The 12881-nt window shown below is 41.4% G+C and overlaps 1 protein-coding gene across 1 annotated transcript in view; it reads left to right on the forward strand.

The window, feature by feature from the left end:
• The window catches only part of LOC147087278 (putative G protein-coupled receptor 139), a 102923-nt gene extending 90301 nt beyond the window's left edge, over positions 1 to 12622 (forward strand). Inside the window, exon 3 of the mRNA XM_085978141.1 lies at positions 11659 to 12622. Within this exon, the coding sequence (XP_085834267.1) occupies positions 11659 to 12592 (934 nt within the window). The 3' untranslated portion in view covers positions 12593 to 12622. The remainder of the gene's footprint in view (positions 1 to 11658) is intronic.
• The last annotated feature ends 259 nt before the right edge of the window (positions 12623 to 12881 follow it).

Raw genomic sequence — 12881 nt, forward strand, 5'->3', positions numbered from 1 at the left:
ATTTACCAGATGAATTCTACTATTACACCTGTTTGTTATCCATTTGAGGAAAGATATTATTCCAATGTTTGACGTGTCACTTTGCTATTTTTATTCCCATAACTGTATTAACCTGGGAGTAAAGTGGCTGACGCAACCTGTTTGTTCAAATGACTGTAACTAACATCAGTTGCCCGGGGACAGAACTGTTCACTGGAGATTTCCCTGCTGTATAAATAAAGGCTGCCTTCAATGTATCACATCACACTTTCCACCGGGCCTGCTGTGTCCATCACTACAGGGATCATCGCTTCTCACACTAAATGGAAGTCCTGATACTTCAGCAGATAATCGCCATTTACTATCCTATTCTCGCAGCTGTTGGTGTTCCTGGTGAGTGGTGAAGAAAGACATGAATCTGATAAAAAATCTCTTAACTACAAAGCTTCTCGTGCTGCGTGTCTGGCAAAATGTGCTTTTCTTATTCTCTGGGTAGCACAGTTATCTGAGGTTTGCTGTCAGATTAACCCGAATGTTCCCTGCTTAATTAACGTGGTTTCTTCCTTCACACTGCAGTCTCCAGTGATGATACCATGCTTCTTCTAAAAAGAATGGCATGCAATCTGGGTTCCGGATTAAAGGACACTAAAACATTGAGAAATAGGGTCGTCTGACTTAAATCTGCAACACTTTAATAACTAAATAGAAATTAATCATGCTGCTATGCTCGCTTTCTCCAAAAGTCACTTTCAACTAATAAAGAATGTATTTATTGATGTTCAGTGGTGTTTCTGTATTGGAAAGAAGGGATGCACTACCCAATAACATTATTTCTATTTCAGTGATATTTCTTTTGACTGTTATACAGCGAAAACTTCAGGAATGTTTTCCAGCACAACAAGTTGTAAATGTTAAAGGAATTTCAGTGACTGTGTTTATTTATCTATTGAAGCAATATTCATTCATATATTTACCTTGAGCAATTCTGCGGATCTCACTATTCAGTTCAGTCCAGTGTTGCTCTATATTTCCTGATATGGTGTTTTACTTTCACACTTTCTTTAATGTATAACTGAATTGCCTTGGGAAGTATACGGTCCGATTTTACATCTTGTCAACTACCTGTCCCTCAGTGATAAACATAAATTGCCACTTTAGAAAGTGGGATTGCTGATTACAAAAGTATTATTAAATTATACGTTAAATTGTAAAATTCTTTACAATATGTATATTTTTAGCTGGTCCTTGATACCAGCTGCCAATATTTAATTCAGAAAGTTGCCTGTTGAAGTTTCACTCTGCTATATAAACTTGCAAGAAACTGACATTTCCTTTCGTTGGTGCTGCATTGTCAAGGGTGAGGAACCACGTTTCCCCTTTTAAACCAGGATCCTTTGCAGGAGGGACTGCTCTCCAAGTTTTCCCCTTTTTGTGGCCAGTGTGCCTACTTTAAACCAGCGCCACCGAAAAATGTGTTCATTGGATCTTGCTCGGTTGCTGCTTCAGCTACAACAAACGGGGCAGCGCTTCAGACCTTCATGGGCGCTTTGGGATTTTATCAGAAGCCATGTCAAAGTGCTAATCTCTGTTTATATTGTGAATCGCACATTCCTGCTGAACAGATGTGGAAGTAGAAATACAAATACATTCTTTAACAGCAATAGGGTTAATCAAAGTAGGCCCATTACAAGAGTGAACCCCAGGAAACTGAAACGTATGGCTGCTGAACCTGATATAATTATCACACTACAAATCAACAGGAGTTCAAAAATAGGTTGAATTTTGAAAGAACAGTGAGTAGTTCAGAGCATAATTCATTGGAGATTGCAGTATTTAATTTGGTTGATAATTCAGTGGATAATCGAGTGCTTACTTCTTTGTATAAGATAATGTGTCATTCGCTTGATAGTTGTGTGGTTAATACATTGAATATTTCAGAGTTGAATACTATAGATAACTAAAAGATAATTATTTGTATGTTTCAGTGTTTAATTCGATGGATAATTGTGTGGATAATTTTTTGGATATTTCATAGTTCAATTCGGTGGATAATTGAGAGGATAATACTTTTGATATTTCAGTGTTTAAGTCGATGGATAATTGAGAGGATAATACTTTGGATATTTCAGTATTTAATTCGATGGATAATTGAGCTGGTAATTCTTTAGATATTTCAGTGTTTATTCGGAGGATAATTGTGTGGATAATTATTTGGATATTTCAGTGTTTAATTCGATAGAAACTTGAGAGGATAATTATTGGATATTTCAGTGTTTAATTCTATAGAATATTGAGTGGTTAATCTTTAGGATATTGCAGTGCTTAATTCGATAAATAATTGAGTGGATAAATATTTGGATTGTTTAAATCGGTGGATAAATGAGTGGATTTTTCTTTCCATATATTTATATTACATTCACTAGATAATTGAGTGCATAATTCAGTTGGGAATTCTGTTGATAATTCAGTGCTTAATTCGGTGGATAATTTAATAAATAATTATTTTGATGATTCGGTTGATAGTCGTTTGGAAAATTCTTTGTCTATTTCAATACTTAATTCGGTTGATATTTGAATCGATGTTTTCGATGACAATTATTTGACTCCTTCAGTGTTTCATGCGCTGGATAATTCAGTAGGTAATTATTTTATAATTTAGGGGATAAATATATATGAAATCCATTCGAATGAATTTCTCGAAATTGCAGAACCAATGAAAGTTCTGTGGACATATCTGCTTGTCGTTCACATAATATTACTTCTCACTTTTCTAATTTAATCCCACTTTAAATCAAACTCAATTTTTCTTTGGTCTAACAACAGAAACCGCTGGAAAAGAATTTTCCAAACGACTATCAACCGAATCATCAATATAATTATTTATTAAATTATCCACCGAATTAAGCACTGAATTATCAACAGAATTCCCAACTGAATTATGCACTCAATTATCTAGTGAATGTAATATAGATATATGGAAAGAAAAGGCAAGGCAACATCCGTGGAGAGAGAAATAGATTCAACATTTCAGGTCGATACCCTTCATCAGAACTGAGAAAGAAAGGCAGGAAATGAGATAGATTAAAAGGCCATTTGGTGGATGGGAAATGGGGGAGGGGATGAAAGAACAAAAGCGAAGTGAAGAAACATTAGGAGGTATTCAAGACGAGACGAGGTGGTAATAGGACAAGTGAAGAGACTAAAGATGGCTCTAGATGAAGTGTGAAATGCGCTGGCAGAATAAGAGACAGCTAGCATGTGGGAGAGAAAAAGGGGGAAGGCACAATCAAAGGCGTGGATTAAAAATATATAGAAAATTAATAGAGGCCGAGATTGTGATGTGAATTTGTTGAACTCGATATTGAGTCCGGGAGGCTGTAAACTGCCTATTCGGATGTCGAGGTTTCTGTTGTTATTTCGGATTTCCAGCATCAGCAATATTTTGCTATCGTTTTAATTCAGCCTGGTGGCGTAGTCTGGGGGGAGGTAGGGAATTCTGCTTCGAATTATCGCGTGCTTTATCGGCAGTTATTAAAACGTTGCTAAGATAAGTCTCTGTGGTCAACATCAGCAACATATTTGATATCAGACAGACAGCAGTGCGGAGCCTAGGCCCAGCACCATATTCAGATCCTCCCCACAGGTGAATGTAAAAGGTTTCTCGGCTTCTATGTATGAAAACACGCCTATCCTCGTATCCGTGCCCAATATCTGCTCCTGGCTTCCCTCCAGAGAGCGCTATTCATGTCCTCTTGCTGCATCCTTACTATTATTGGGTCCACCTCTAACTATATCACAATGATTCAGCACTATCAACAACTCATTACTTCTTTCTCACTTATCTACCGTACAGCAAGCCCGATTTTAAACTGGAGGAAACACGTGTTCCAATTGTACCTTCTTCCTGCCACGTCCCCATTGCAGCTTTACACCTTCCGGTCCCCAATTCTCCTTCCCCAGGTGCAGTACTCATTGCACCATCACCATGCCGAGTCCCTAATGCAATTTCACCTACCCATACCCCATGTACCTTCCTCCTGCCCTATTTCCATTGTACCTACACCCCGCAGGTTCCCCTTACATAGAATGGGATAACTTACAATTTTACAGCATAGAAACAGGCCATTCTGCCCAACAGATTAATGTTCCACACGAGCCATTTCCGGCATTTCCTCATCTCACTCCACTAACATATCATTCTATTAATTTTTGACTCCTATAGTTATCCAACTGCCACTTACATGCATCTTTGCAAAGTTCTGCAAATACTGCATGGCATAGAGTCATAGAGCCATAACGGCAACAGAGGAGGCCAGTCGGCTCATCGAGTGCGTGCCAGTTCTCTGTAGAGCAAGTCCGTCATTCCCATTCCCATCGGGGGTTGTCTTATGAAGAACATTTGAGCAGGTTGGGCCGATACTCATTGGAGTTTAGAATATTGAGGAATGATCTTATTGAAACTTATAATGACCCAGAAATTCGGGTCACCACGGTTGAGTACGCACGGGGTACTCGCCCGTGGGCCCAATCGAAGTGCCGTTTTCGTGTGTGCACTGCACATGCGCGGGAAAGCAGAACTTCCATTCCCCTGAAAGATGGGGTTAAGAGGTGGAACGCGTGCGTGGGAGAGGCAGCGCGTGCACATTTAACTTACTATTTTTTCCAGGTTTCTCCAGAAGATAAGTCTCCAGAAATTAGACATGTAAAGTGCAGTCCTCAGGCCTGCTTTTAAAAAGGTAAGTGGTGCATTAATCAATGTTATAACATTTTTTCCACAGGTTTATTATTTTTAAATACTTCAAAGAAAGGTAAGCTTATTTTTAGCCCCGTTAGAAAATGTAATTAATTTTTTCAAAAATTTAAATTATTGTTTAAAATAGTTATTTCATGTAATTTATAGTTATTTTAAAAATGCAATGTTTTTTTTAAATTTATTTGAAATTTTAGTGACGTTTTGGGGCTTATAGTATTTATAGGATTGACAGCTCTTCCTGTCAAACTTATGAATGAAGCATTCCCTGCTACCATTGGCTCTCCATGGCCCACGTGATCCCAGGGGGTTGACTCGAACTAACTGCGCCCCTGGGATACACAAGCACTGCACGCCGGCAGTTGGAGGAGGCACAGGATCGGAATACCACGCAGGCCCACATCTCAACGGCCGGCATGCTAGGTAAGTGCACGTCAGAGGCTTGCACCCGCGGGAAGCCACCGAACCGAATTTCTGGGCCAATATTCTAAGTGGGCTTGACAGGGTAGATGCACAGATAATGTTTCCTCGCGTGGGGGAATCTAGAACAAGGGTGGAATAGTTTCAAATTGGAGATGAGGAGGCATTTCTTCTCTCAGCGGGTCGTGAACCTTTGGAATTCTCTCCGTCAGACAGCTGTGGATGTTGGGTCATTGAATATATTCAAGGTGGAGATAGACAGAATTTTGAATTATAGGGGAATCAAGGGTTATGGGGAGCGGGCAGGGAATTGGATTCGAGGCCAAGATCAGATCAGTCATAGCCTTAATGAATTTTAACGAGTTCCACTTTCTAATATTTTATGCACTTTCTCCAGTGCTTCTATCCTCTTATTGGGCTAAGCAGATCATAACTGTTCACAGCACTCTAAGTGTGGTCTCTCCAAGGTTCAATATAAGTTTAACACATCTCCTCTGTTATTGCTTTCCATTCCTCTAGATATGAACTCCGTTGCTTTGACTGTACGCTTAATGGCTTCTTTCATCTCTTTGTGAATTTGTAGCCCTAAATTCCTTATTTTATCCCACCATTTGGACTCTTATTTTCCAAGTCTCATGTGCCCTACTTATTCCACCTACCAAAATACACAACCTCACATTATATTTACTGAAAATCAGTTATCATTTTCTCTCCATGATTCCATTTTGTTAATAACTTCCTGAATTTTGTCGCAAACATCCGCAGTGTTAACTATACCCCATAATTTGGTGTCATCCACAAATGTTGATATTATATTTCTGATTCCCAAGTCCTACCCACTACTGTAAATTGTAACCAATAGTGACCCCTGTGGAACACCACTTCCCACATTTCCCCAGTCTGAGCAACTACCTTTAACATCTACTCTCTGTTTTCTATTGAGCAGCCAGTTTTCTATCCATTCGGCCACTTTTCCACTGAGTCTACAGGCTCGTACCTTAGTCACGAGTCTACTATGGCGGTGGAAGCTCTTATAAATGTCTATTTATATTATATTCACTACCTTACCATTATCTACTCTGCTAGTTTTTCAAATAACGCAGTACGGTTGGTCAAGTAGGAGCTTCCCGTTTGAAATCCGTGCTAACTAGACTTTATTATGTTTCGGTTTCAAGAGAAATTTCTTTTTTATGTTTGAGCGAAGATTACTATACCTTTCCTCTCACCCTTGTTAAGCGCATTGGATGAAAGTTCTAAGAATGTTTACATATATTTATATACAGTGCCTCTGCTGTCTCTTCCTTAGCTTTGACTGTGAGTGGAAATAGTCCTTCCAGACACGGGATTTATCCTCTATACATATGTTTAGTTTATCATAAGAACATAAGAAAAAGTTGCAGGACTAGTCCATTAGGCCCCTCGAGCCTGCTCCAACATTCACTGAGTTCTTGGCTGATCTTCTTCCTCAATTCCATGCATCGGCCTTATCGTCATATCGCTTGATGGCCTTACTAGTCTGAAATCTATCGACTCCTGTTTTTAATACGCCCAGTGACTGAGCCTCCACTTCCCTCTAGGGCAGACAATTCCAAAGATTCTCCACCCTCTGTGTGACGAAATGTCCTCTCATCTCAGTCCTGAATGGCCTTCCCTTTACCCTGAGGCTGTGCCCCAGGTCCTAGACTCCCCAGCCAAGGGATACATTCTCCCAGCATCCACCCTATCAAGCCCTGAAATCATTTTGTATGCTTCAATGAGATGCCTTCTCATTTTTCTAAATTCAAGCAAACACAGGCCTAGTTTACTCAATATCTTCTCATGCGACCGTCCTGCCATCCCAGGAATCAATCTCGTTAACCTTCCTTGCACTCCCTGTATGGCAATTATATCCTCCCTTAGGTAAGCAGAACAAAATTGTACACAATACTCCAGGTGCGGTCTCACTAATGCCCTATATAATTGGAGTAAGGCGTCTTTACTCCTGTACGCAAATCGTTTTATAACGAAGGCCAGCATACCATTTGCCTTCCTAATAGCTTGCTGCAACTGCACATTCATTTCAGTGACACATGTACAAGGATACCCAAGTCCCTTTGAGCATCTACATTCCCCAATCTTTCACCACTTAGGAAATACTCTGCCTGTCTGATTTTTCTACCTTCAAATTTATCCACATTTAATCCATCTGCCCTGTTCTCGCCCTCTCACTGAACCTGTCGAGAGCCCCTTGAAGCCTCTTCACATCCTCTTCGCAACAGACACTGCCACCTAGCTTTGTGACATCAGTAAAATCTGGAAATGTGACATTTAGTCCCCTCATTTAAAACATTGACATAGAACGTGAATAGCTGGGGCCTAAGCACTGTCCTTGCGGTACCACTCTAGGCACAGCCTGCCATCCTGAAAAATACACGTTTTTCCCTACTCTTTGTTTTCTGTCTGTTAACCAATTCTTAATCAAGGCTAGTATATTTCCCCCAATTCCATGTGTCCAAATTTTGGTCACCAACCTCTTGTGTGTGACCTTATCGAAGCCTTCTGAAAATCCAAATACAACACATCAACCAATTCTCCTTTGCCTGCTGCATTAGTTCCATCCTAAAAGAACTCCAATAAGTTTGTTAAACAGTATTTTCCTTTCATAAATCCATGTTGACTCTGCCCAATCTTACTATTCGTTTCTAAGTGCCCAGTTATTGCATCCTTTATAATATATTCCAGCATTTTCCCAACGACTGATGTGAGCCTAACAGGTCTGTAGTTCCCAGTATTCGCTCTCCGCACTTTCTTAAATAGAGGGGATACATTTGCTATCCTCAAACCTGCAGGAACCGTTCCTGAATCTATAAAATTTTGGAAGATGAAAAGCAATGCGTCCACTATCCCAATGGCCACCTCTTGCAAAACCCTGGGATGCAGGTCACCCATTCCTTGAGATTTATCGAATTTTAGTCCCATTAATTTTGCTACTACTGTTTTTTTTTACTAAAAATAATTTCTTAAAAATCCTTATTCTCGCCACAGCTTTCGTTTTCTCGTATTTATGGGAGATTTGTTGTGTCTTACTTCGTGAAGACAGAAACAAAGTATTTATTTAATTTCTCTCCCAATTCCTCATTCCCCATTATAAATTCTCCCGTCTCTGACTGTAAAAGACCTACATTTACTTTCGCCAGACTTTGCCTTTTTACATACCTAGAGAAGCATTTACAATCCGGTTTTACATTTTTGGCTAGTTTGTGCTCATATTACAGTTTCATTTTCTTTATCAAATTTTGGTCACCCATTGCAGATTTCTAAAAAATCCCAATTCTCAGGCTGACCCCTTTTTCTGGCAACTTTTTAAGCTTCCACCTTTGACTCAATACTAGTTCATTTTATTTTGTTTGCCTTGGTTGGATCACTCCTCCTTTTGGGTTTTTATGCCATAGAGAAATATATGTTTTTTTTCAAAATATGCATTATTACCTTGAATGTTAGCGATTGTATTTCCACCTTCATACCTTTTAGTATATTCTCCCAATCTACCATGCTCAACTTGTCCCACATTCCCTTGTAGTTTCCGTTGTTGAGACTGAAGAATTTAGTTTCAGATTGGACGACATCACTCTCAAACGTATTACAATTCAATCATATTATGGTCATTTGTCAGTAAAGGACACTTCAACACAAGATTATTGATTAGCCCTTTCTCATTAACAGTACCAGATCCAGCAGAGTCTGTTCCCTGGTTGGTTCCTCCAAATATCGATCGAGGAAACCATCTTGCATGCATTCCAAGAATTCGTCCTTCACACCATTAGTGGTTTTTGATTTGTCCAGTCTATATGTACATTAAAGTCAACCATGATTACTGTATTGCCCGTGTTACATGCACTTCTAATCGAAGACCTCGCTCCTGTCTATCTTAGAAGCCTTGGTATGCATTTTGAATTCCTCGGATAATTTCACGCCCACCATGTTTGTGGCCCTGGTAAAAACTGAGGTAAAAGAACTGTTCAATTTATTTCATTTCACTGCTTTTATTTTAGAGTTTATCCTGTCCATTCCTAAGTGGCCATATCCCTATTTTCCTATTCCTATGCTTATAGAATTCTGAAATATTTATTTTTATATTGATTGATAATTTAATTTTGTAATTCGACATTGATTTCCTAATTGTATATTGGCTTATTTCCTAACATCGTGTTGGCATTTGCCTTCCTCTCCTTTATTGTCTCTGTAATGTACTCAATGTATACCTTTAGTTATTATTTTCTCTTTAATCAGGCTCACTTTGTACTGGCACTTGACCTTCACCCCACAGTCCCAATTTCACCTTCACTCTGCTCAGTCAACGTTGCACCTTCACCCAGCCAGTTCCCCATTGCATCTTCACCCAGCCTGTTCCCCATTGCACATTCACCCCGCCGACTTCCATTGAACGTTCAGCCTGCCCAGTCCCTATTGCACCTTCACCACGCCCGATCCCCATTGCACCTTCAGCTCGCCCAGTCACCATTGCACCTTCACGCAGTCCGTTCTCGATTGCACGTTCACCCAGCCTGTACCGCATTGCACCTTCACCCTGTCCACTTCCAGAGAAAAATCAGACTGTCGAGTCCCTATTGCACCTTCACCCAGCCCGATCCCCATTGCACCTTTGCCTAGTCCGTGCCCCACTGCACGTTCACCTAGCCCCTTCCCCATTGCACCTCCAACCCGCCCACGTCCATTGAACATTCACCCTGCCCAGACTCTCTTGCAACTTCACATCGCCCAGTTTCCATTGCACCTTCATCTAGACTGTTCTCCATTGCAGCTCCACTGCACATCATCCATTGGATATTCACCATGGCCACTTCCACTGAATATTTACACTGCTCAGTCCCTATGGCACCTTCATCCCGCCCAGTTTAATTTGCAAATTCGCCCAGCCCACTTCCATTGCACCTTCAGCCTGCCCAGTCCCTATTACACCTTCACCGCGCCCAGTCCATATTGCTTTTGTAGTGGAAGGCACGGTCGCCAATGGTGGATCGATTGAAATCCAGGATTCCCAAGAGGCCAGAATTGGAGGAGGGCAGAAATCTCAGATGATTGTAGGGCTGGAAGAAGTTACAGAGATAGGGAGGGGCGAGGCCAGGGTGAGATTTGAAAGCAAGAATGAGAATATTAAAATTTAGACTTTGATGAACCGGGAGCAATTGTAGATCAGCGACCTCAGGGGGTGCTGGGTGAACGGGCCTTGCTGCGAGTTGGGATACAGGCATCAGAGTTTTGGATGAGCTCAAGCTTAATGAGGTTGGAAGATGATAGTGTTGCCAGGAGGGATTTGGAGTAATCAATCCTAGAGGCCACCGCAGCATGTATGAGTGGTTCAGCAGCAGTTGAGCTGAGGCAGTGGCTGAGTCGGGTGATGTTACGGAGGTGGAAGTAGGCAGTCTTTGTGATGGAGAAGATATGTGGTCGGAAGCTCAACTCGGGGTCAATTACAATGCCAAGGTTGTGCACGGTCTGGTCCAGCCTCATAAATTTGCCAGGGCGGGATGTAGTCTTTGGCTGGGAATGGAGTTTAAAGCAGGGACGAATACAATGACTTCGGTCTTCCCGATAATATGTTGCAGTAAATTTTTCCTCATCCAATCTGACAAGCGGTGTGACAAAATGGGGACAAGTGCCGTGTTGGGAGAGGTGGTGGTGAGATGGAGCTGGGTGTCCCCGGCGTGCCTTTGAACAAGACGTTGTGTTTACAGATGATATCGCTGATGAGTAGCATGTAGATGATGATAAGATGGGGCCAGAGGTAACAGTGTTGGAGCGAGCACAGAAGCCGTTGCAGGCTATGGTTATATAGATAAGAATAGAGCCAGGCGTTTGCAGTCCCACCCAGCTGGATGACGCTGGAGAGGCGTTGGAGGTGGTTTGTCCAGACAAAGGCATGAGACAGGTCGGAAAGGAAGAGAGGGAATAGCTTACCACAGACACAGTTACATAGAATACAAATTCGGACTTTGGTAAGGGCGATTTAGAAGTCGGGCAGGGGGCGATAGCTGATATGACGTGGTCCAAAATGGAATTCTGTGAAAGATGGGCACGGACTTGGGAGGAGACAGCACGAACAAGGACATGGTAATGAAAGGGATGTTGGAGATAGGGCGGTACTTGGCAAGGACACAGGCTTCAAGGATAGTTTTTGAGCAGTTGTTCATGACAGCATGTTTGAAGGGGAGGGGAGAGTATGTGAGGAGAGAGAACCATTAACAATATCAGCTAACATGCGGGCCAGGAAGTGAAGTTGGGTGGTCAGCAGTTTGGTGGGAATAGGAGCAAGTGAGCAGCAGGTGGGTCCCATAGACAAGTTGAGCTCGTAGAGGGCATGAGGGGAGCTAGGAGAGAAATTGGAGAAAGATGCGACTTCAGCGATGGAGCAGATTGGAAGCAACAGAGCACACATGATATCCCATTCATCAGTGCAATAGCAACCTGAAACTTCACTCAAAATAACTGTAATAACGATGGATATAAAGTGTGTCTGAGTGGAAACAAATCTCACTGATCTGTGTATCTCTTGCAGTTAACTTGGCGGCGATTGTGATCCTGTCCCGAGGAAAGTGCGGTCTCTCCAAATGTATCACTCGCTACCTGGTGGCCATGGCAACGGCCGATCTCCTGGTAGTTTGTTCGAATGTAATATTAAGCTGCATTGTTGAAATTTATTTCCCAGTTTCAATCTTGACAATTACCCCCGTGTGCTGTCTCAATACAGTCTTGCTTTGTGCAGCCACGGCGACCTCTGTCTGGTTCACAGTGGTTTTCACCTTCGATCGATTTGTGGCCATTTGTTGTCCGAAGCTGAAAACAAAATATTGCACCGAGAAAACTGCGGCTGTTGTTATCGGGGTAGTGAGTGCACTGGGTTGTTTAATAAACATTCCCTGGTACTTTGTATTTGACCCTGAATATATAATGGAGAACGTACCCCGGGGTTGTGTCTGGAAAGCAGCCTTTTTTACTGCACCCGCCTGGGCAGCGTTTGACATCTTTAATCTTACGTTAATCCCCTGTGTCCCATTCGTTCTGATTTTGTTGCTCAATGTTCTCACCGCTAGACACATTTTAATGTCCAGTCGAGTCCGCAGGGGACTCCGGGGCCTCAGCAATGGAGAGAATCACAAGGACCCAGAGATGGAGAACCGAAGGAAATCCATCGTTTTGCTGTTCAGTATATCGGGCAGTTTTATTTTGCTATGGACGACCATTGTTGTTTATTCTCTATCTCTCCGTACAACCATCATTCAGTATGATTATGATAATGACATTGAATCGGTGGGATTCATGCTTCAGGTTCTCAATTGCTGCACAAACACATTTATTTATGTGCTGACCCAGGGTAAATTCAGAGAGGAGCTAAAGAGTGGGGTAAACTATCCACTGCATTTACTTGCAAAATTATTTAAATAATAGAAATAGCTGATGTCTATCCATACAATGTTTATCGGCCATTGCAATAAAGATCAAAACCTGTTTAATGGATCAATTGATATTGGTACAACATTTTAAGCAAAGTTGCAAATCCAAGGTTACTGTAATATATTCTCCTTAACAAACTGTGTTATGTAACGTCACATGTATGATTATAATATTAAATGTTTTCCTGTTATTAACTGTGAAAATTAAAATAAATGCTGACTGAACATGCCCAGGTGATTATTAATGTTACACAGGATGATTGATTGGCTGGATTTAGGGC

This window comes from Somniosus microcephalus, unplaced genomic scaffold, assembly GCF_052327205.1.
Source record: "Somniosus microcephalus isolate GS21.2 unplaced genomic scaffold, FLI_Smic_1.0 unresolved_chr6, whole genome shotgun sequence".
In the NCBI taxonomy this organism is placed as follows: domain Eukaryota; kingdom Metazoa; phylum Chordata; class Chondrichthyes; order Squaliformes; family Somniosidae; genus Somniosus; species Somniosus microcephalus.